At 56.1% G+C, this 18,027-nt stretch overlaps 7 protein-coding genes across 7 annotated transcripts; 5 read left to right on the top strand and 2 right to left on the bottom strand.

The window, feature by feature from the left end:
• The first annotated feature begins 320 nt into the window (after nt 1–320).
• Nucleotides 321–2,873, top strand: BO86DRAFT_392712 (DUF500-domain-containing protein). Its single transcript, XM_025672867.1, has one exon. The coding sequence runs from the start codon at nt 745–747 to the stop codon at nt 2,668–2,670; it is 1,926 nt and encodes a 641-aa protein (XP_025523243.1). The 5' UTR covers nt 321–744; the 3' UTR covers nt 2,671–2,873.
• Nucleotides 2,874–3,486: 613 nt separating this feature from the next.
• On the top strand, nt 3,487–5,526 carry cp1 (putative carboxypeptidase S1). Its single transcript, XM_025669285.1, has 2 exons — nt 3,487–3,696; nt 3,756–5,526. Exons 1-2 carry the CDS (start codon nt 3,559–3,561, stop codon nt 5,436–5,438), a joined length of 1,821 nt encoding a protein of 606 aa, XP_025523244.1. The 5' UTR covers nt 3,487–3,558; the 3' UTR covers nt 5,439–5,526.
• A 974-nt stretch (nt 5,527–6,500) lies between these two features.
• BO86DRAFT_422433 (putative DnaJ domain protein Psi) lies at nt 6,501–7,765 on the top strand (the record flags this gene model as incomplete). Its single annotated transcript, XM_025675340.1, has 3 exons — nt 6,501–6,648; nt 6,719–7,410; nt 7,469–7,765. The coding sequence occupies 3 exons, from the start codon at nt 6,501–6,503 to the stop codon at nt 7,763–7,765; spliced, it is 1,137 nt and encodes a 378-aa protein (XP_025523245.1).
• Nucleotides 7,766–8,201: 436 nt separating this feature from the next.
• On the top strand, nt 8,202–10,585 carry BO86DRAFT_392715 (uncharacterized protein). Its single transcript, XM_025672868.1, has 5 exons — nt 8,202–8,587; nt 8,674–8,885; nt 8,975–9,041; nt 9,206–9,590; nt 9,665–10,585. The coding sequence occupies exons 1-5, from the start codon at nt 8,399–8,401 to the stop codon at nt 10,435–10,437; spliced, it is 1,626 nt and encodes a 541-aa protein (XP_025523246.1). The 5' UTR covers nt 8,202–8,398; the 3' UTR covers nt 10,438–10,585.
• BO86DRAFT_370921 (putative C6 transcription factor) lies at nt 10,541–12,364 on the bottom strand (the record flags this gene model as incomplete). The annotated part of the gene is made up of 2 exons (XM_025670300.1): nt 10,541–12,134; nt 12,186–12,364. 2 exons carry the CDS (start codon nt 12,362–12,364, stop codon nt 10,541–10,543), a joined length of 1,773 nt encoding a protein of 590 aa, XP_025523247.1.
• Nucleotides 12,365–13,721: 1,357 nt separating this feature from the next.
• cpa1 (carbamoyl-phosphate synthase (glutamine-hydrolyzing) CPA1) lies at nt 13,722–15,593 on the top strand. The gene is made up of 2 exons (XM_025677341.1): nt 13,722–13,896; nt 13,959–15,593. Exon 2 carries the CDS (start codon nt 14,065–14,067, stop codon nt 15,424–15,426), a length of 1,362 nt encoding a protein of 453 aa, XP_025523248.1. The 5' UTR covers nt 13,722–13,896; nt 13,959–14,064; the 3' UTR covers nt 15,427–15,593.
• BO86DRAFT_413187 (putative GTP binding protein (Gtp1)) lies at nt 15,561–17,549 on the bottom strand (the record flags this gene model as incomplete). Its single annotated transcript, XM_025674716.1, has 10 exons — nt 15,561–15,935; nt 15,993–16,157; nt 16,221–16,278; nt 16,357–16,502; nt 16,560–16,669; nt 16,789–17,107; nt 17,218–17,242; nt 17,315–17,329; nt 17,411–17,439; nt 17,521–17,549. 10 exons carry the CDS (start codon nt 17,547–17,549, stop codon nt 15,728–15,730), a joined length of 1,104 nt encoding a protein of 367 aa, XP_025523249.1. The 3' UTR covers nt 15,561–15,727.
• Nucleotides 17,550–18,027: the final 478 nt, after the last annotated feature.

An 18,027-nucleotide genomic window follows, 5' to 3' on the forward strand; every position in this document is an offset into this window, starting at 1 on the left:
GACTCTGCATCAACTCTCTTGTCTCTGTCTCTTGTCACCCGGTAGCCTTACCTTACCTCAACAGGTCTTACAAATCCACTCCAATCGCATTGAATTGCTTACTACCCAACGTTGCCCGGCCCGTTTTGCCCTGGTAAGCAGTGCCTCCTCGTTCGTTCCGTGGTTCCCCTCTTAGAGACTCTCGTATGCTACCAGCCCTTGCCACTGGATCACCGGCTCGCTCGGTCTGGATCTGAGCGGATCTCACGGACATTTCCGTCAGTCGTCTCTGATGAGTTTTAATCCCGATGATGACCATGACCATGACCATGAACTGTGCTCCCTCTTCCCCTCCTCCTTCCAAAAGTTTCTCCGCCTTATTGCTTGCTTGCCTGCCTGCCTGCCTGCCTGCTTGCCAGCTCCATTCTTCTTCAGCCAGCTAATTTCCTTTGCGCCGCCTCTAGATAGTTGCTGGCATTCCTCAGACCCGCATTCCTCGGTTGTGTCAGCGACCATCGATAACTATCCGTTTCCAACTGCGCTGTATACATTCTCGAGTTACATTGGGGAAATTAAACGGCAACACATGTTTATTGCGCCCGCCGTCTTCGTCCATCTACCGTTGCGCTTGTGGTTATAGACGTGCGCTCATACCTCGCACCCCTTCCTGGTCACCCCCTCCTCTCACCCAGGACTGAGTCCTGCTCTACTACCAGTTGCTGCGCGTTTGGCGATCCAAGTGGCAGTCGCCGTTGAGTCGCCACAATGCCTTCCACCTTTTGGGAGCGGACGAAAGGGACGTCTAAGAAAGGATTCGACAAGGCATGGCACACCCTCGACAAACTGGGGGATCCCGTCAATCGACTCTCCAATCGAGTCGGTGCAGAGGCCTTCTGGCCCATGGCCATTGACAAAGAGAGCGACAAGGCAGCGCGCATCTTACGAAGCTTCTGCAAGGATGGCTTTTACAGCGAGGAGGATGCGGATCGCCAGAGTACCGACAGCGCGGCCAACCCGACGACCGGCAAGATCGACCGTCCCAAAGGCAAGCAACGAGTCCTCAAGAAAATCCCTTCGAGAGTCATCCAGCAGGCCAAAGGCCTCGCCATCTTCACCACTATGCGCACGGGTCTCTGGCTAAGCGGCTCAGGCGGAAGCGGTGTTCTTCTGGCACGGATACCTGAAACAGACGAGTGGAGTCCTCCGTCGGGCATCATGCTGCATACGGCGGGCATTGGGTTCCTAGCCGGAGTGGATATATATGATTGTGTGGTCGTCATCAATACATACGAAGCGCTAGAAGCATTCAAGAAAGTTCGCTGCACCCTCGGTGGAGAAGTAAGTGCCTCCGCCGGTCCGGTTGGCATGGGTGGTGTTTTGGAGTCAGAAGTCCACAAGCGACAAGCCCCGATCTGGACCTACATGAAAAGTCGGGGGTTGTATGCGGGTGTCCAGGTCGATGGAACGATCATCATCGAGCGAAGCGATGAAAACGAACGATTCTACGGCGAGCGCATATCAGTGACGGATATCCTGGCTGGCAAGGCCAAAAACCCTCCTGCATCGATTCAAACACTGATGCAAACCATCAAGGCCGCCCAAGGAGATGCTAATGTGGATGAAGCCCTCTTGCCACCTCCAGGGGAGGCTCCCGGCGATGTCGAAGTCGGCCCTGCGATCGGCTCCTTTGGCGTACCTGATCCAGAGGATCCCGATCCGTTTGGTGTAAAGGCATTAGAAGCGGAGGGTCTTTTCATTCGCGAGGCTGGTTCGCGAAGCAGACCGTCGCAGGAGGCCTTCGAATTCAAACCCGCCCCAAGCAGTCCTGTGTATGCCACCTTCCGCCGCAGTCTCGATAGCTCACCCCGCAGCAGCTGGCGCGCGAGTGTGCAGAGCTACGCCAGCATAGATCGAGGGACCCAGACAGATGATGGTCCGGCTACAGCGCCACCTTCTGTCAGTCGCGCCTCTTCCAGGAGTTATCGAGATCACGAGGAGTCCCGTTTGGGTGCTGTTATCCCCGAACATGGCGAATATCATATTCCCACAGACGCTCCGGTCGCCGCCGAAGAAGAAGACGACTTGGTGGACGATGACGATCTCGAGGTGCACGAAGTCAGCAGTGCAACGGTCTCCAAGCGAGAAAGCACCGCCCAGTCCCCGGTTTCCATTGAAGACTCAACAATGCCTTCCGAACTTCGACGTTACTCACCCACCTTCACGCGTGCCCGGTTGGTAACCATTCCCAAGCGCGTCCCACCTGCGCTTCCACCCCGAAACCCCTCGCGTACTCCTGGTTCTATCTCAACTTCGACCCCCACTTCCCCGACCTCTTTTTCCCGCTCCCACAGTCGTCGCCGGTCTGTGGCCTCGAGCCCTGGACGCTCTGGAATGATTGGGCTTACCGAACTACCCCTGCACTCCCTGTCTGACGACTCGCTCAGTGACTCCTCGTCCAACGCAGCGGCGGAGTCGTACAACAAGACATCACCTGACCGGGAGGATTTCCACTCCGTGTCCAGCCTCCACGACTCGGATGCCGCTTCGGAAACAGAAGCCAGCATCAAGGAGATTGATGCCAAGTCTGACTTGCCGGTCATTGCTGCCGCCGACAAGGCTGAACTTGCAAAGACACTTGCTTCCGATACAGATGTCAAGGGCGCAGCAGCGGCATCCTCTCACCTTGCATGAAGATGCGTCACAACCTTGCTTTCATCAGCGTTTCACTTCAAAAAGACTTTGCTTTCGTCTGTATATATATATATCCTTCAGGCACATGCTTGGGACGGTGGTCCTCTCATATGACACCGATTGACCTGCAAGGCACCTAATATCGGTCCTCGCGATCTTTCTATGTCTGTGACTTTATTTATGCCCTTCGTTGTCAATTTTGCAGCATGTTTGGTGTTGATGGACTGGCTATGGGATACCTGGGCGCCTTGGCTTTTTTTTTTTTCTCTTGAATGGAATCAGGATTTGGGCTGGAAGCCATTGATTGCTCTGGGAAGGATAGCCAGCGCTGGGACTTGGCGCTTGTGCTGATTCGGATATTCTTCTTCTTTCATCTCTCTTGATTTCTCTTTTTTTGCGGCCTGTCATTTTATTATATCCCATCAGTTCACTCTTCTCAATTGTTGCTTCTTGTCATATACAAAGCCTGTGGATAGCCTATCTATATCACGGTATGACTTTACTTTGACTTGACCTGAGACCCACTGTTTGATGGGGTAGCTGGAACCATACTTCATCACAAACAAACTTTATAGTAAACAAGTAAACACCAAACTTCGTATCGCCCACTTCATCAAGCAATGTTCTTCAGAAACCTGCAGCAGGCGGCAATCAACAGTCAGCGGCTGACGGCGGGGAGATCCGACCGCCGTTCACTGGCAGGATTACTGGCAGGACTGCAGGCAACACTTGATTTGGTTAAGCACTGCAGCTAAGGGACCTACTAATCAGCCCTCAATCTATCCATTTGGAGCTAAAAGATTGCACCATCCCCATGGATCCTTATAAGAAGCTGCCTGCTGGTCAATTTGACCTTCTTCTGCTCCCGAAACTCTCCAGCTGAGACCAATGCTTTCTCTTCGTGCTGTGGTTGTGGGCTCCGCCCTCGCCTGTACTGCGGCCGGCCAGTTCTTCCCTCCTAAGCCTGAAGGTGTCACGGTCATCGATTCAAAGCAATACGAAGGTGTCCAAATCTCCTACAAAGATGTATGCTCCCAATGGAAACACAAATGAAGCGTCAAGCCACATGCTGACTTATCTACCAGCCTGGAATCTGTGAGACCACGCCTGGGGTCAAATCGTACTCCGGCTATGTTCACCTTCCCCCGGGTACCCTCACTGAGCTCGGGGTGGACCAAAAATACCCCATCAACACCTACTTCTGGTTCTTCGAATCGCGGAACAACCCTGCCACCGCTCCTCTCTCGATTTGGATGAATGGCGGTCCTGGCGGGTCGTCCATCATTGGGTTGCTGCAGGAGAACGGGCCGTGTGTTGTCAACAAGGATTCCAATTCAACGGAGCTTAACCCTTGGTCATGGAACAACTATGCCAACCTGCTCTACATTGACCAGCCGGTTCACACAGGTTTTAGCTATGATGTGGCCGTAAATGGTACCTTTGATGCTCTCACCGGTGACTGGGATGTCTCTGGCCTGGAGGATGGGATGCCCGAGCAGAATAATACCTTTTACGTGGGCACATTTCCCAGCATGAACAATCAGACCACAATCAACGGGACTGTGAATGCCGCCCGCGCCTTGTGGGTGTTTGCCCAGACGTGGTTCTCGGAATTCCCCGAGTACAGGCCCCATGATGACCGCGTCAGCATCTGGACCGAGTCATATGGCGGTCGCTACGGCCCGGCGTTTGCAGCGTTCTTTCAGGATCAGAATGACAAAATCGCCAACAGCACCCTGTCCGGCCATCCGATCCACCTCGACACTCTGGGCATCATCAATGGCTGCATCGACCTGCTGGTCCAAGCGCCGAGCTTTCCCGGGATCGCCTACAATAACACCTACGGCATACAAGCCCTCAACCAGACCATCTACGAGGCTGCCATGCAGGCCTGGAGTAAACCGGGCGGATGCAAGGACCAAATCATCGAGTGCCGGGCGGTAGGCGCCGAGGGGGACCCGGAGATGCACGGCAACAACGAAACCGTCAACCGGGTCTGCCAGGATGCGGACGCCTACTGCATCGATGAAGTCAAGGGCGTCTTCCACAAATACTCCGACCGTGGCTACTACGACTTTGCGCATTCGGCGCAGGACCCCTTCCCGGAGCCGTACTTCATCGGGTACCTGAACCAGCACTGGGTGCAGGCCGCGCTGGGGGTGCCGGTCAACTACACCCGCTCCGCGGAGAGCATCTGGGAGGCGTTCCGGTCGACGGGCGACTACGCGCGCTCGGACCGCCGCGGCCTGATCGAGGATCTCGGCTACGTGCTGGACACCGGCGTCAAGGTGGCCCTGGTCTACGGGGACCGGGATTTCGCCTGCCCCTGGACCGGCGGGGAGGAGGTCAGCAAGCTGGTCGAGTACGCCGGGGCGGAGCGGTTCCGGTCGGCGGGCTATGCGGAGCTGCGGACGAACTCCTCGTACGTGGGTGGCATGGTGCGGCAGTCTGGCAACTTTTCGTACACGCGGGTCTACCAGGCTGGGCACGAGGTCCCCGCCTACCAGCCCCAGACGGCGTACGAGATCTTCCACCGGGCGCTGTTCAATCGGGATCTGGCGACGGGGAAGATCTCGACGGTCAAGAATCCGGGCTACCGGAGCCAGGGGCCGCAGTCGACGTGGAGTATCAAGAATGCGGTGCCGGAGAGCCCGGAGCCCGTGTGCTACGTGCTGGCTTTGCAGGAGACCTGTACGGAAGAGCAGATCGAGAGCGTGGCCAATGGATCGGCGGTGGTCAAGGACTACCTGGTGGTGGGGAGGAAGTGATTCAAGGGATTGGTGTTGTGCGTTGTGGACCAGATAATGGATCTAACAAGTGGTGGGTTTTGTTAGCACGAAACAATGTAGTCAGTCCACAGTAGGCTTTTTGAAGCCCGTCATGTAGTTATGTGGGAACATGTATAGTGATTGCACAAAACTTCAATCATATGTAAGTACACATAAAGTGGATAACCACTGCCCGTTCCCCGCTCTAGCCCGAACAGGCAGGCAGCCAGCTGACGGAACACTTTCTATACTTGGGCTGAAGAGTTCATATGGATCAACTTTCCCACTTTCTCGCCTCAATCTCCATTTTTCCCTCCCTGACAGCTAGACTTGTCTAGAATCACCATTCAGACAGGATCGACAATTGGCTTTTCCCCAGCCTTGCGATCCCTAGCCTCGAATCTGAGCATCCGGTCTCTGTTCCCAGGTCAATGCCTGGGTTATCGAACCTTCTCGAACCTTCTCTTGGCCCGGCCAGCGGGGAGACAGCGTCACACGTCACCGCAAGGGCTCACCTGAGGTGAAAGGCAAGCCCGCCCAACAACTACTGCATCAGACTTTCACCGTTTGTCTCCCTCCTACCCAACGAACACACCTGGCTTTCGTCTATTGTCCCGAACACGAAAAAACACCATCCCGATCACTCGCTTTCCCGCTTCTTTCCCTCCTCCCCCCTGCATCTTCCTTATCTTACTCCTCCCGAAAGTTCCGCGCTTACTGGACCTTCGACGGCGGTGGTGGTCAGTGGGCAGTCAGTCAGTGATCCTGTGAATCTTCTACGTCATTCGAGATCGTACTTCCTTCCCCGCCCGGTTTCGACCTTCCATCATTCCCCTTGACGCACACCCTGACCGGTGGTGTGATCCTCCCTCCTCGTCAATTGCTTATATTGGAGGCATCGAATTGCTCCAATTAGCGTTCTTCAGTACCTGATCACACCTGCGAAACCTGTCGTTTACACACTTGACCTGCATTTGAATCTTTTCGTTTGTCGACAACGACAACACCAACAACACACACACACACACACACACACATACACACATACACACACACTCCACAATGGTGGCTGAAACAAAGCTTTACGACGCCCTATCAATCAAGCCAGATGCTTCACAAGATGAAATCAAGAAGGCCTATCGCAAGGCTGCCTTGAAGTACCACCCAGATAAAAACAAGGACAACCCGGCCGCGTCAGAGAAGTTCAAAGGTATGCTTCACTTTTTTTTTTTTTTTCGCTCTGGGTTGTCCAGTGCACAGCTAACCTAGACTTTTGACAGAGGTCTCACAAGCATATGAAGTTCTTTCGGACCCCGAGAAACGTAAAGTCTACGATCAATTCGGTCTGGAATACCTCATGCGGGGCGGACCGCCTCCGACGAGTGGCGATGCCGATGGTGGTGCCAACCCCTTCGCCGGAGGGATGCCCGGCGGTTTCTCGTTCGGTGGCATGCCTGGAGGCGGAGGAGGCGGCGGCGGCGGCGGCACCCGTACGTTCCACTTCTCGACTGGACCCGGTGGAAGCAGCGGATTCCGATTCAGCAGTGCGGATGATATCTTCCGGAACTTCGCCAAAGCCAGCGGTGGCATGGGTGGCATGGGCGGCGGCGGCGGCATGGATGAAGACGACCTCTTCTCGATGCTCGGTGGCGGCTTAGGTGGTGGCCGGGGGTTCCGAACCAACCGCGGGTCGACCGGGTTCAAGCCGTCTGCGCGTGCCCCGACGCCGGAGCCCACCGTCATGGAGAAGGAGCTGCCGCTGACGTTGGAGGAGATTATGAAGGGCGTGACGAAGAAGGTGACAGTCAAGAGCAAGACGTTTGATCCGGCGACCGGCAAACGTACCGTGCAGGATGTCACACTGGAGGCGAAGATCAAACCTGGTCTACGCACGGGATCGAAGCTCAAGTACCGTGGCGTGGGAGACCAGGAAGAGGGCGGAAAACAGGATGTGCATCTGATTGTCACTGAGGTAGGTTTCTTGTCCTGTCCTAAACATTTTGCTTGTGGTTTACTAACGCTCTGTGCAGAAAGAACACCCCAATTTCAAACGCCAAGGCGACCACCTCATCACAACGGTCGAACTCAGTCTGAAAGAGGCCCTTACCGGCTGGGAACGCATTGTCCGCACGATCGACGGCAAGTCCATCAAGGTTTCCAAGCCGGGACCCACGCAACCGGGATACGAGGAACGATATCCGGGCCTAGGTATGACCGTGTCGAAGAAACCGAGCGAGCGGGGTGACCTGATCATTCGGGTCAATGTGCGGTTCCCTGCTAGCTTGACTGCAACCCAGAAGGAGGTGCTGCGGGACATTCTTCCTTGATTTATTTCGTGCAATATTCCCATCATAGTATTGTTACTGCTTTTGATGTTTTCGAATTACCAGGGATCGGATTAGCATAGTTGGCGTTTGGGCGTGAGCGGCTGGATCGCTGAGGATGATGGAACGATGATGATTGATGACGGAGGGTAGTTTAGATTCGAATATACTTCGAATAAAAGTAATACTCAAGTTGATTTGGGCTGTAGTAGAGTAGTAGGTAATCGACATGAGTAAGTTGTATAACCGGGCGTGCGGCAAACGTCGAGTACAGTTAACTTACGAGTACTGTCTGTCGTCTGTGGTAAAGAGCTCTAGCTCTGGCTACGTGCTTATCGATAACGATAACCACCGATAAGATAAGCACGCGACCAATCCCCCGGCCAGCAGACCGCCAACCCCAACGTCAACATTCAAGCGTAGCTTAAGCTCCATTTCCCTCTCCATCTCCTCACCTAGGTAGCTTCACCACATTACCTCTGACCCTCCATCTATCCAGCAACCTCATCTCCAAGACCCAATCCACCAATACTTATTACTCTTTCTACCACAGCCTCGCTCCATCACCCCATCTCTTCTACACATAAGATAACACAACTCAACACCCATTGGAATCCCATCAGACCCACCGAAAGAATGGTCCCCCCCGTGAACCGCAGAACAACCTACCTCCAAGACCCCTCCACCCCCTTCGACCCCTCTCAAGCCCGTCTCCTCCCCCAGCGCCTGGAGATCCGGAACTTACACAGCGCCAAGCAAGAACGGTTGACCGTGCCGGTTGAGTTGTTGCTGTCCGGTACTGACGATGGTGGGTGGGATGCCGAGGTATGTTTCCCCCCTTCCCCCCTTCCCCCTTCCGCTGACCTTGCATCTTCGGTGTGTGTGTTAACGGTGGGCGATATCGTATCCAGGTCCGGGAGTTTTTGGGAACCGGTGTGCAGCGGTTTAGTGTAAGGTGGGCTTCGTTGCGGTCGGGATCGGGAGCGGGGGATGCTGCTGCTGGCGCTGGGGGCGCGGTGACGCCGTTTGCGAGTCGGGTTTCTGGGGGGTTGCATGTTTTTTTGAGGCCCGGTGGGGGCCAGGAGGGGGAGGGGGTCAGGAGGTGGGTTTTTCTTTTGGCTTGGTATGGTTCTGTTCTATCTTGGGGGTTGGGGTTGGGGTTGAGTTTGGGGAATGCTGTGGAGCTTATGCTAATGGGTTGTTAACCCCAAGTGACGCTGTGTGTCGTGTCCTGAAGAAGGTTTTTGGGTCGGAGGTTGCGAAGTGTGTCGATTATGAGGTATGATCTGTTTTTTTTTTTTTCTTTTTTTTTTTTTTGGTATCATTGGGCCTTTGGTGGCAGGTTGGGTTCGGAGTGCAGGTCTGGGCTGCAGGATTGAGATGCAGATTTGTGGGAGTTGGGGGCTACGGCATGGAGGCTAATCTTTTTTCATTTCTGGCTAGAAATCTTTCACTAGGTCCGATACATCGTCCGAATACCAGTTTTACTCGCCTTTGGCGTCTTTGGAGGGCTTTGTGGATTTTGTTCGGGAGAAGGGTTGTGCGTTGGATACAGCAAGAGAAGAGCCGTGTCGTCGCCACGCCCGCGAGTTGCTCGCCGCGGACTCGCTGGATCTCGCCTACGATGCTGACTCGCGCAATCTGGTGGTGTCTGCGATCTGGGCGGATGCGCCGGGGGGCGAGGGGTGGACGGAGGATCTGCACGCACCGGCTGCTGGGTCCAAAGGGAAGATGGAGGTTGGGTTGCTGGGGGCTGAGAGGACGGCTGACCCGGAGGAGATCAAGATGGGTGGGCTGCTGGGGGTGGTCGGGGAGGATGAGAAGTTGAGTATGTTTGTCTTCTTCACGCATACACGGAGAGAAAGCGCCACAAGCTAACTCGTGTGCCCCGATTGATTCTAGAGCCGACGCTGTTTTCATTCGCTTCCAGACACCATGCTCTCCCTCGGGATGCGACCTTCTCGGTGGAGTTCCCCCTGCCCACGGGCTTACATCCTACGATGGCCATCTCCCTATCGCCCGCCGCGCTGCAACCCCCGGACGCAACCTGTGCCCTGCATACGTATCTCACGCTGCCGTCCTATCTATTCGGCGACAAGTACCAGCTGGGCACCGAGGATCCGCTGTTCTTGGATTCGCACCACCTGGTCAAGTTGCTGTCCGTGACGGGCGAGACGGACCTCGAGGCGCCGGACTGGTCCGTGTCGCAGTGGGGGTCGAATTGGCTGCTCGAGCTGGCAACGCCCCCTGATGATCAGTATCCCGAAGAATGGAACGTGACCATCCCGCTTCATTTGCGGTACTTGGCCCCGTCGGAAAGCGGTTATCGCTCGGTCGGGGTCCCCTGGCCTGTGGTGTTCTGGGCGTGTGCCGCCAGTGAGGAGGCCAAGATGCATTTCAACCCCTTCGATCGTGTGGACCTCGGGTGGGAGGGGCTTTTTGCGCCCCAAACCATATTCTACCAGGTGAATCCAGCTGCAGAACAGGGTCGGCTGGTCGAGGAGATCAGCGTGCCCGTGCTAAAGGAGACCGGCTTCTTCAACAGCAAGACCATCGAACTCGGCACGGTACTCGCCATCGTCCTGGGTTCGCTCTGGGTGCTGTGGAAACTCGGCGCCGTGATGCGGACCTCTGGTACTCGCAGAAGCGTAGAGAGCCAGAAGAAGTCCCAGTAATTCGTTTGCCTTGCAGGAAACCCTAGCGTTCATCCGAGAGATTATAACCGGTTCTATATCCATCATCGTTTTCAATCTGATCGCCTTATTCTCTGTTCGGAACTCAGCTGGTAGAAACCGACCCGGCCCCGGGAGTCTCCGCCAAGGGCCCCGGCATATCGGTGTACATGAACCGTTCCATGTCGAAGTGCTGGAGACTCGGCATGTCAACTAGTAGATCACTCAGCCAGGAGAACCCTGGATAATCGGCCAGCGAATGATGCGGCTCCGTAGTCGACGCAGGCTGTCCCGCCTCGATCTGCGACGTCGAGGCAGCCGAGTGCACGTGCAACACATCCTTGAGCACTTTGGTGTCCTCCTCCTTCTGCCGCTGGTGTAGGAGCATGAGCAGGTACGCCGTGCTGTAGGCCTCCCGCATGACCTCGGTATCGTACGCCGCCACGACCTCGCGGAGGGTGGACATGGCGTCGCCCAGCATCATCAGCGCCGCCCGGTTGTCGATGGCCAGCAGCGTACACACGACCTGGAACGGCACGTTGGCGGCCTGATGCCAGGGACAATTCGACGCCACCATCTCGCGCGCCGCGCGGAGGCCCTTCTCCGCGAGGGCCAGAACCCGATCGAGCAGTGCCCCGGAGATGATGCAGTTCAGTGCCCGGAGGCGACGGTAGATGCACAGCATCAGATTACATTGGACCAGAACCAGCGGGGGCTGGGTGAGCGCCAAGTTCAGAATGTCCGTCAGCGCGCATTCCAGGGCGGGCGCGTCCTGCGTCTTGTTGGGGTCGAGGCTCTCGGACATCGGGAGCAGGCCGAAGATCTCCGTCGGCTGGCTCGGCGAGCGCGGCGTCGGCGGCAGCGATGTGGCGCCGTGCAGGACCACGCGCGACCGCGCGAGCTCGAACGATATCCACACGTTCAGATGACGGGCCATGCCGAAGAGCCGGCGGCGCAGTTCCGGGTCGCACGGTTCCACGGGTTGGCTGAGGGCGGTGGTGGTGGTGGTCGTGTCGCCGCCGCCGGGGAGTTCGAGATGCAAGCCCGTCGCTTCGATGAGGTGCATCAGCGAGCAACTGGCCATCCAGGCGGCGTTCGGCGTGGCGGTCATGCGGAGGTAGGCCACGCGCAGCACCCAGGCGGTCACCAGGTCCACGGACGGCGGCGCATCGGAGACCATGTGCTGCTCCAGCATCAGCCGGGCGCTCTCCGCCAGTTGCAGCTCCGCCGGGGTGGCCGTCCGCTGCGAGAACAGGCAGCCGAGCGCTCCGACGCCGCACAGAACCGCGTCGAACGCGCCGTAGGCGAGGGCGGACTCGGCCGTCGCCGGGAGCCACCGTCGGCTCAGGTTGCGCAGCAGGTCGTCGCGCTCGATGAAGCTGTAGCACGGGTCGACCTTCTCGAAGAACACGGCCACCAGTGCGCGCATCTCATCCTGCGAGATCTGTTCCACAATGGGCAGGGCCTTGACGGCGGAGAAGGATGCAGCCGCGGCCGGGGATGGGGAAGGAGAAGGGTGCCGGGCCCCCATGTTCCAGGCGAAGAGATGCAGTTTGGGCGCGTTGGTCGGGTCGATCTTGAGCCCGAGGCGTCTGGCGAATGCAGCGCCGGAGTTGGCGTCCAGCGAGTTGAGCCGCGCCGCGGTCTCATCGGGCGAGGGTTTGGAGGTTGAGTCGACTGACCGGCTGCTGGCGGCGAGGCTTCCTCCACCTAATCCATCCGGCGTGAGGCTGGGCAGACCCCCCAGGAACGGGGCGGACTGCAACTGGAACAGCCGCACGTCGCGCTTCTTGCGCGACTCCAGGTCGTAGTGGCAGTCCACGCCGAACTGGACGCAGGTCGAACACGGCTGGTCCCCAGTGCATTTGCGCTTGCGCGATTGGCACGAGGTGCAGGCCACTCGCGAGCGCTTTCTCGGGGGTTCGGTCATGGCGCGTGTCTGGGTGGTGCATATTTCAGCGAGCTTGATGTGATTCCCGGATCATGCGGAGCGGTTGTGCTGGTACAGTCAATGTTGGTTGACTGGGGTTGTTTGGGAGTTGATTTGGAGGGGTCCAAGCGAATCGACTTGTTGAACTACACGCGGAGAAGAACATGTGATGTTGTTGTTGTTGTTGTTGTTGTCTTGCATAGCTGAGTCAGCGGTGTGATTCGGGCTGCACTAGGCAGATGCATACGCTATCTCTATCTCTACCTAGTAACCTAGTGGCTATGTGGCTATCAATGGGCAAGATAACGCTTGAGTACGGAGTATGGTGAAAGAAGTTCGTTCCTCATCGAAATGCTTGGCCGGTCAATTGCAAGATTGTCTGCATTACGATAAATTGACAACAGATGTCGGTGAGAAAAGGATTCTCTCCTGGCCAACCAACGGACCCTAGAATCGACCTGGTCCGGAAGTCTTGCCCAAGGAAAAAAGGTTAACAACTTGCATGGCAGTTGATGGCAGTTGACAACTGCGGTGAAGAGATTGAGTTGATATCGAGGATGGGAGGTGATCTATCGAATTGTTGAGGATCCCCTGCATGTGTGGAACAGCCGTGAGTGAGTGCATTCGGGCAAGATCATCGGAGATCCAGCCTGCATCCGGAAGCCGTTGCTCCCGGCCATTCATCCATCCATCCATCCATCCCTAATGGTGGGTCGGCTGCTGCTGGAGGCGATAATAGCCCATCCAGTCGTGCCTTTGCAGCATGAATTGCTAAAGATACCAGTACAGTACGGAGATATCTATCCTGAGGTCAAATGGATTTTCCCTACGGCTCTACAACCCATACACCACTTCACGAACGCTGGGGCTTAATCAGTGTGTCATTTGTCTTATCAGGGCCATTGCTGGCTTCTGGGGTAAACGATGATATTAGTCAAGGATATCCCCAGATGGCTGTTGGGGAGGCAAGATGTTAGGTAATAAATGGGGCCCAGCAGCAATAGATCCATTCTGTGGTGGAGGAGTTACATCAATACTAATCGCGAGTACGGTACGGTTCGGTTCGTAGTGAGTCACGGACTCACGGCTCAGGGACGGAGGGGAGTCTGCCGTCGAAGAAAGATACCATCGGAGGCAATTCCAATTATTCACGGTGAATAACAGCAGTGATAAATCCTGGCCCAAGAAAAAAAAAATCCTCAGTCCGATAGCGGGAGGCAATAGCCCGCTTCCGATTGGCGGGGAACCAGTGAAAGAGAAGAAAGGAAAGCACGTGCCCAGGCCGACCGGGCCGGCGGTCGCTCTTTCTTTTAATCCCCTCCCCTTCGCTCCCTTCTTTCTTTCTCCCTCCTTCCTTGTTTCTGACTCACTCAATCTCCCATCTTCATCAATCCATCCTACCCTATATCTCCGTGCATCCACACCCTTCAATGTCTGTCTAATCAGACTCATCTCTTACTTCAACTCAAATAAAGACTGGTAACAGCACCGTCGCGCTTATGCGTTTGGCACCTTCCGTCTTCACCTCTCAGGTATGAGCCGACCCCCTCACTATGAACTCAAGCAACAAGAAACTAACCTCGACCCCCAACAGGACTACATCTCGGATCACCTCTGGAAAGCTTCCGGAAACTTTTGAATAGCCACCACAAACATCTGCCACTTCTTCACTCCTCGTCACATCTAAACCATATCACATTATGTTCGCTCGACTCTTCAAGGCCATGCCCGCCCGGGCCCAGGCCTTCCCTTCCGTGAATGCCTCCGTCCAGTCCCGCTTCATGGCCACCGTTCGTCAGGGACGCCCGGCCACTGAACGCGCTACTTTCACGATCCGAGATGGTCCGATCTTCCACGGCAAGTCCTTCGGAGCCCGCTCCAACATCTCGGGTGAAGCCGTCTTCACCACCTCCCTTGTCGGATATCCCGAGTCCTTGACCGACCCCTCCTACCGTGGTCAGATCTTGGTTTTCACCCAGCCCTTGATCGGTAACTACGGTGTCCCCTCCGCTGAGCGGGATGAGCACGGTCTGCTCAAGTACTTCGAGTCCCCCAACCTCCAGGCCGCCGGTGTCGTCGTCGCCGACGTCGCCGAGCAATACAGCCACTGGACTGCCGTCCAGAGTTTGGGCGAGTGGTGTGCCCGCGAGGGTGTTCCCGCCATCTCGGGTGTCGACACTCGTGCCATCGTCACCTACCTCCGTGAGCAGGGTTCCTCCCTCGCTCGTATCACCGTCGGAGAGGAGTATGACGCCGATCAGGATGAGGCCTTCGTCGACCCTGAGCAGATCCACTTGGTTCGTCAGGTCAGCACCAAGGCCCCCTTCCACGTCAGCGCGGCCAACTCCCAGTGCCACGTCGCTGTCATCGACTGTGGTGTCAAGGAGAACATCCTGCGCAGCTTGGTCAGCCGTGGAGCCAGCATCACTGTCTTCCCCTTCGACTACCCCATCCACAAGGTCGCTCACCACTTCGATGGTGTCTTCATCTCCAACGGCCCCGGTGACCCCACTCACTGCCAGGATACCGTCTACAACCTCCGGCGCTTGATGGAGACTTCCCAGGTCCCCATCTTCGGTATCTGCTTGGGCCACCAGCTTCTGGCTCTGGCCAACGGTGCCCGTACCGTCAAGCTCAAGTATGGTAACCGTGCTCACAACATCCCTGCCCTGGATCTGAGCACTGGCCGCTGCCACATCACCAGTCAGAACCACGGTTACGCTGTAGATGCGGATACCCTTCCTTCTGACTGGAAGCCCTACTTTGTCAACCTGAACGACGCTAGCAATGAGGGTATGATCCACAAGACCCGTCCCATCTTCAGCACCCAGTTCCACCCGGAGGCTAAGGGTGGACCTCTGGACTCGTCTTACCTCTTCGACATTTACCTCGACAGTGTGGTCAAGTACAAGAACAGCCAGTTGGCTTTCCAGCCTGGCCGTGAAACCGCTCCTAGCCCTCTCTTGGTTGACTTGTTGGCCAAGGAGCGTGTTGGTGTGCAGCCTACCATCGGCATGCAGAACGTGGCCGCTGCTGCCGCTGCCGCTGCCGTTGCTGCTTAAGAGATTCGTCGAATTGGGACTGGAGTTCATGGTTTGGGTACGGTTGGATCATATGCGGTTTCTTCTTTTGTCAAAATGGTTCGGTTCATAATTTGGGTACATTTCGAGTTTAATGTAGTAAATACATTTTCCTTCTCAGCATAGTCCTTTCTTGTGTTTTGTAGACTTGATTTCATTAGTCGTAGCGCAGCTGTCGATGTCCTTTTGGCAGGTCTCAACTGGCTTCTTTTTTAAGTGCCAATTCTCCGTCAAGCGGTTTTTGACTAACTGATATTCTTTAACCTTGAAAATCACTAAGTCATTATTTCGCCACGATCGAAACCACGTCCTCATCCGACACCACATGTCCCAACCCCACCCGCTGAGGGATGTGTCGGGCGCTGGCACCCCACACCATGGCATACTTGAACGTCTCCTTTAGCGTGCGATGGATACTATCACAGACATCCTCGATGGTGGAATTGTGCCGGACGATCAGCGCCTCGGAGAAATCGGGCTCCTCTCCTTTCCTATAGCAGACGTTAGCTTCCGATCACCGTTGAAGACAGGGCCCGGGGCCCGCGTACCGCTTCGTGTAGACGCGAATCAAGCGGAGTTCTTTCCAGATGCGCTCGACGACGTCCTCGACGCCGAGGTCGAGCTCACAGCTCATGACGGCGGTGTAGGGTTCGCGGGCGAGCTGGTCGAGGAAGTCGAGGCTGACGCCGTCGATTTTGTTGTAGACGTAGAGACTGTTTTGCATCCTTGTTAGATCTTCTCCCTGCCGCAGGGGGGGAAGATGGAACTGTCCATACCATCTGATGTATTTGCGGTGGTCTTTCATGATCACGTCGATGAAGTCGTCGATTGTCGCTGGTGGTGGTGGTATGTGGTGTTAGTTTCCGGAGGGGCTTTGTGTCCTAAACAAGATGGTGGGGGATAAGGATGTACCATATTCGTCTCGCACGAGGACCTCGCAGTTCAGCATCTTGTAGTCACGGAGCACATTGAAGATGATCTTCTCGTCGAGGTACTTGGGGGGCGTCTGGAAGGTGATCTTCACACCGCCGGCCTTCTTCTGTTTGAGGTAGATGTTCCTGTGGGGTTGGATTAGCTCTGAGCCACGGGTCGAGAGATCTCGGCAGAAGACGTACGGCGGTTCCTTGTTGAGACGAATCCCAACGGCATCCAATTCCGCCTCGAGCAGGGCTCGTTGCTCCGCTCGTTTCGTGGCGTCCAGGACCATCAGCACCAGGTCACTTGTCTACACCCCACCCGCCCCAAAACACGAGAGTCAGTATCCAGCGCGACCAGAGGTGTGCGTTGATCACACCATAGTGGGGTTTCCAGAAAGGGAGAAAAGGGAGTCTGCTTGCTGCCTACCTTCGCCGCGGAGATGACCTGCCGTCCGCGACCCTTCCCTTCGGCCGCCCCCTCGATGATCCCGGGCAGATCCAGGATCTGGATCTCCGCGCCGCCGTACTCCAGGACGCCGGGGATGGCCGTGAGCGTGGTGAAGGCGTACGCCGCGGTCTCGCTCTTGGTCTTGGTGATCTTGCTGAGGAAGGTGGATTTACCGACGGACGGGAAGCCGACGAGCGCGACCCGCGCATCGCCGCTCTTGCTGACGTCGAACCCGGTGCCCCCGCCGCCGGAGGCCCCTGTGGGTTCCAGGAGCTGGGCCCGCAGGCGGGCGAGTTTCCTGCGGACGGGTGGTCAGTCATCTGTCTTGAATCTTCAGGGGAAACTAGAGGGGCATGGTTGATGAGGAAAAGGGAAAACGGGGATTGAATAACGTGACCCCTGACCTACCCTTTCAACAGACCAAGATGGTACTCTGACATATAGAGGCCTGATGTTAGGATCGCTTGATCTCCATGCATGCAATCCTCTAATAAGGGTCACCCACCTGTGGCCTTGTTCTCTATTTGCGCGGGTTAGCATGGCATGGGCATGGCGGGGCTACCATCGGAGCAGCAGCGCGGGCAAAAACAGTTCAACTTACTCTGCGTCCGGCGCATCTCATCTTCAATCCTGCAACGAGACAAAAAAAAAGCGCGTCATCAGACCCATGATCCCCTCTGTATTTTGTTGTATCGAGACAGAAGGACATACTCCTTGATCTTCTCCGTAATGTTCACCATCGTGCCGGTCAAGAGCCCCGCGGACTCGTGCTTTCTTTAATGAGTACAAAATCGACACCGGAGAACCGGACAGCAAGCCCTGCAATCTCTGGAGATTCGAGTCCGATGAGAAAACAAGCGAATAAATATCCTAGCAGCAGCCTGATAGGACAAACGTTCTCGACAGGCAGAGCGGTTTTGGCTGTTGGGGAACGGGGGGAGGGAAACAATAAACCCAACCAACAATCCATCTTCAAAATCGATGCGACGCCGCCGCGGCCGACCTGCGTCCCCCCGGCGCTTATGTAATTTGATGCTGCCGCAGTGCATCTCCGCCCCGCTCTCTCGGAGAGCACTTTGTTGTCGTGTCGTTCTCACTCCCTTTTCGTGGGGATTCGTATTACCTGGCAACAATAGCAGCAGCAGCAGCAGCAGCAGCAGCAGCAATCATGGCGTCGTATTTGGGCGTACGTGGCGCTTCTACCATCAGCAGCAATCG

Source organism: Aspergillus japonicus, assembly GCF_003184785.1.
Source record: "Aspergillus japonicus CBS 114.51 unplaced genomic scaffold BO86scaffold_75, whole genome shotgun sequence".
Lineage (NCBI taxonomy): Eukaryota > Fungi > Ascomycota > Eurotiomycetes > Eurotiales > Aspergillaceae > Aspergillus > Aspergillus japonicus.

Excerpts from the sequence above, each read along its gene's own strand:
- cpa1 (XM_025677341.1), top strand. The coding sequence starts at position 14,065 with ATGTTCGCTCGACTCTTCAAGGCCATGCCCGCCCGGGCCCAGGCCTTC.
- BO86DRAFT_392712 (XM_025672867.1), top strand. The coding sequence starts at position 745 with ATGCCTTCCACCTTTTGGGAGCGGACGAAAGGGACGTCTAAGAAAGGA.
- cp1 (XM_025669285.1), top strand. The coding sequence starts at position 3,559 with ATGCTTTCTCTTCGTGCTGTGGTTGTGGGCTCCGCCCTCGCCTGTACT. Across the intron at positions 3,697-3,755 it reads TCCAAATCTCCTACAAAGAT|CCTGGAATCTGTGAGACCAC; the intron begins GTATGCTCCCAA and ends CTTATCTACCAG.
- BO86DRAFT_392715 (XM_025672868.1), top strand. The coding sequence starts at position 8,399 with ATGGTCCCCCCCGTGAACCGCAGAACAACCTACCTCCAAGACCCCTCC. Across the intron at positions 9,042-9,205 it reads CGAAGTGTGTCGATTATGAG|AAATCTTTCACTAGGTCCGA; the intron begins GTATGATCTGTT and ends ATTTCTGGCTAG. Across the intron at positions 9,591-9,664 it reads CGGGGAGGATGAGAAGTTGA|AGCCGACGCTGTTTTCATTC; the intron begins GTATGTTTGTCT and ends GATTGATTCTAG.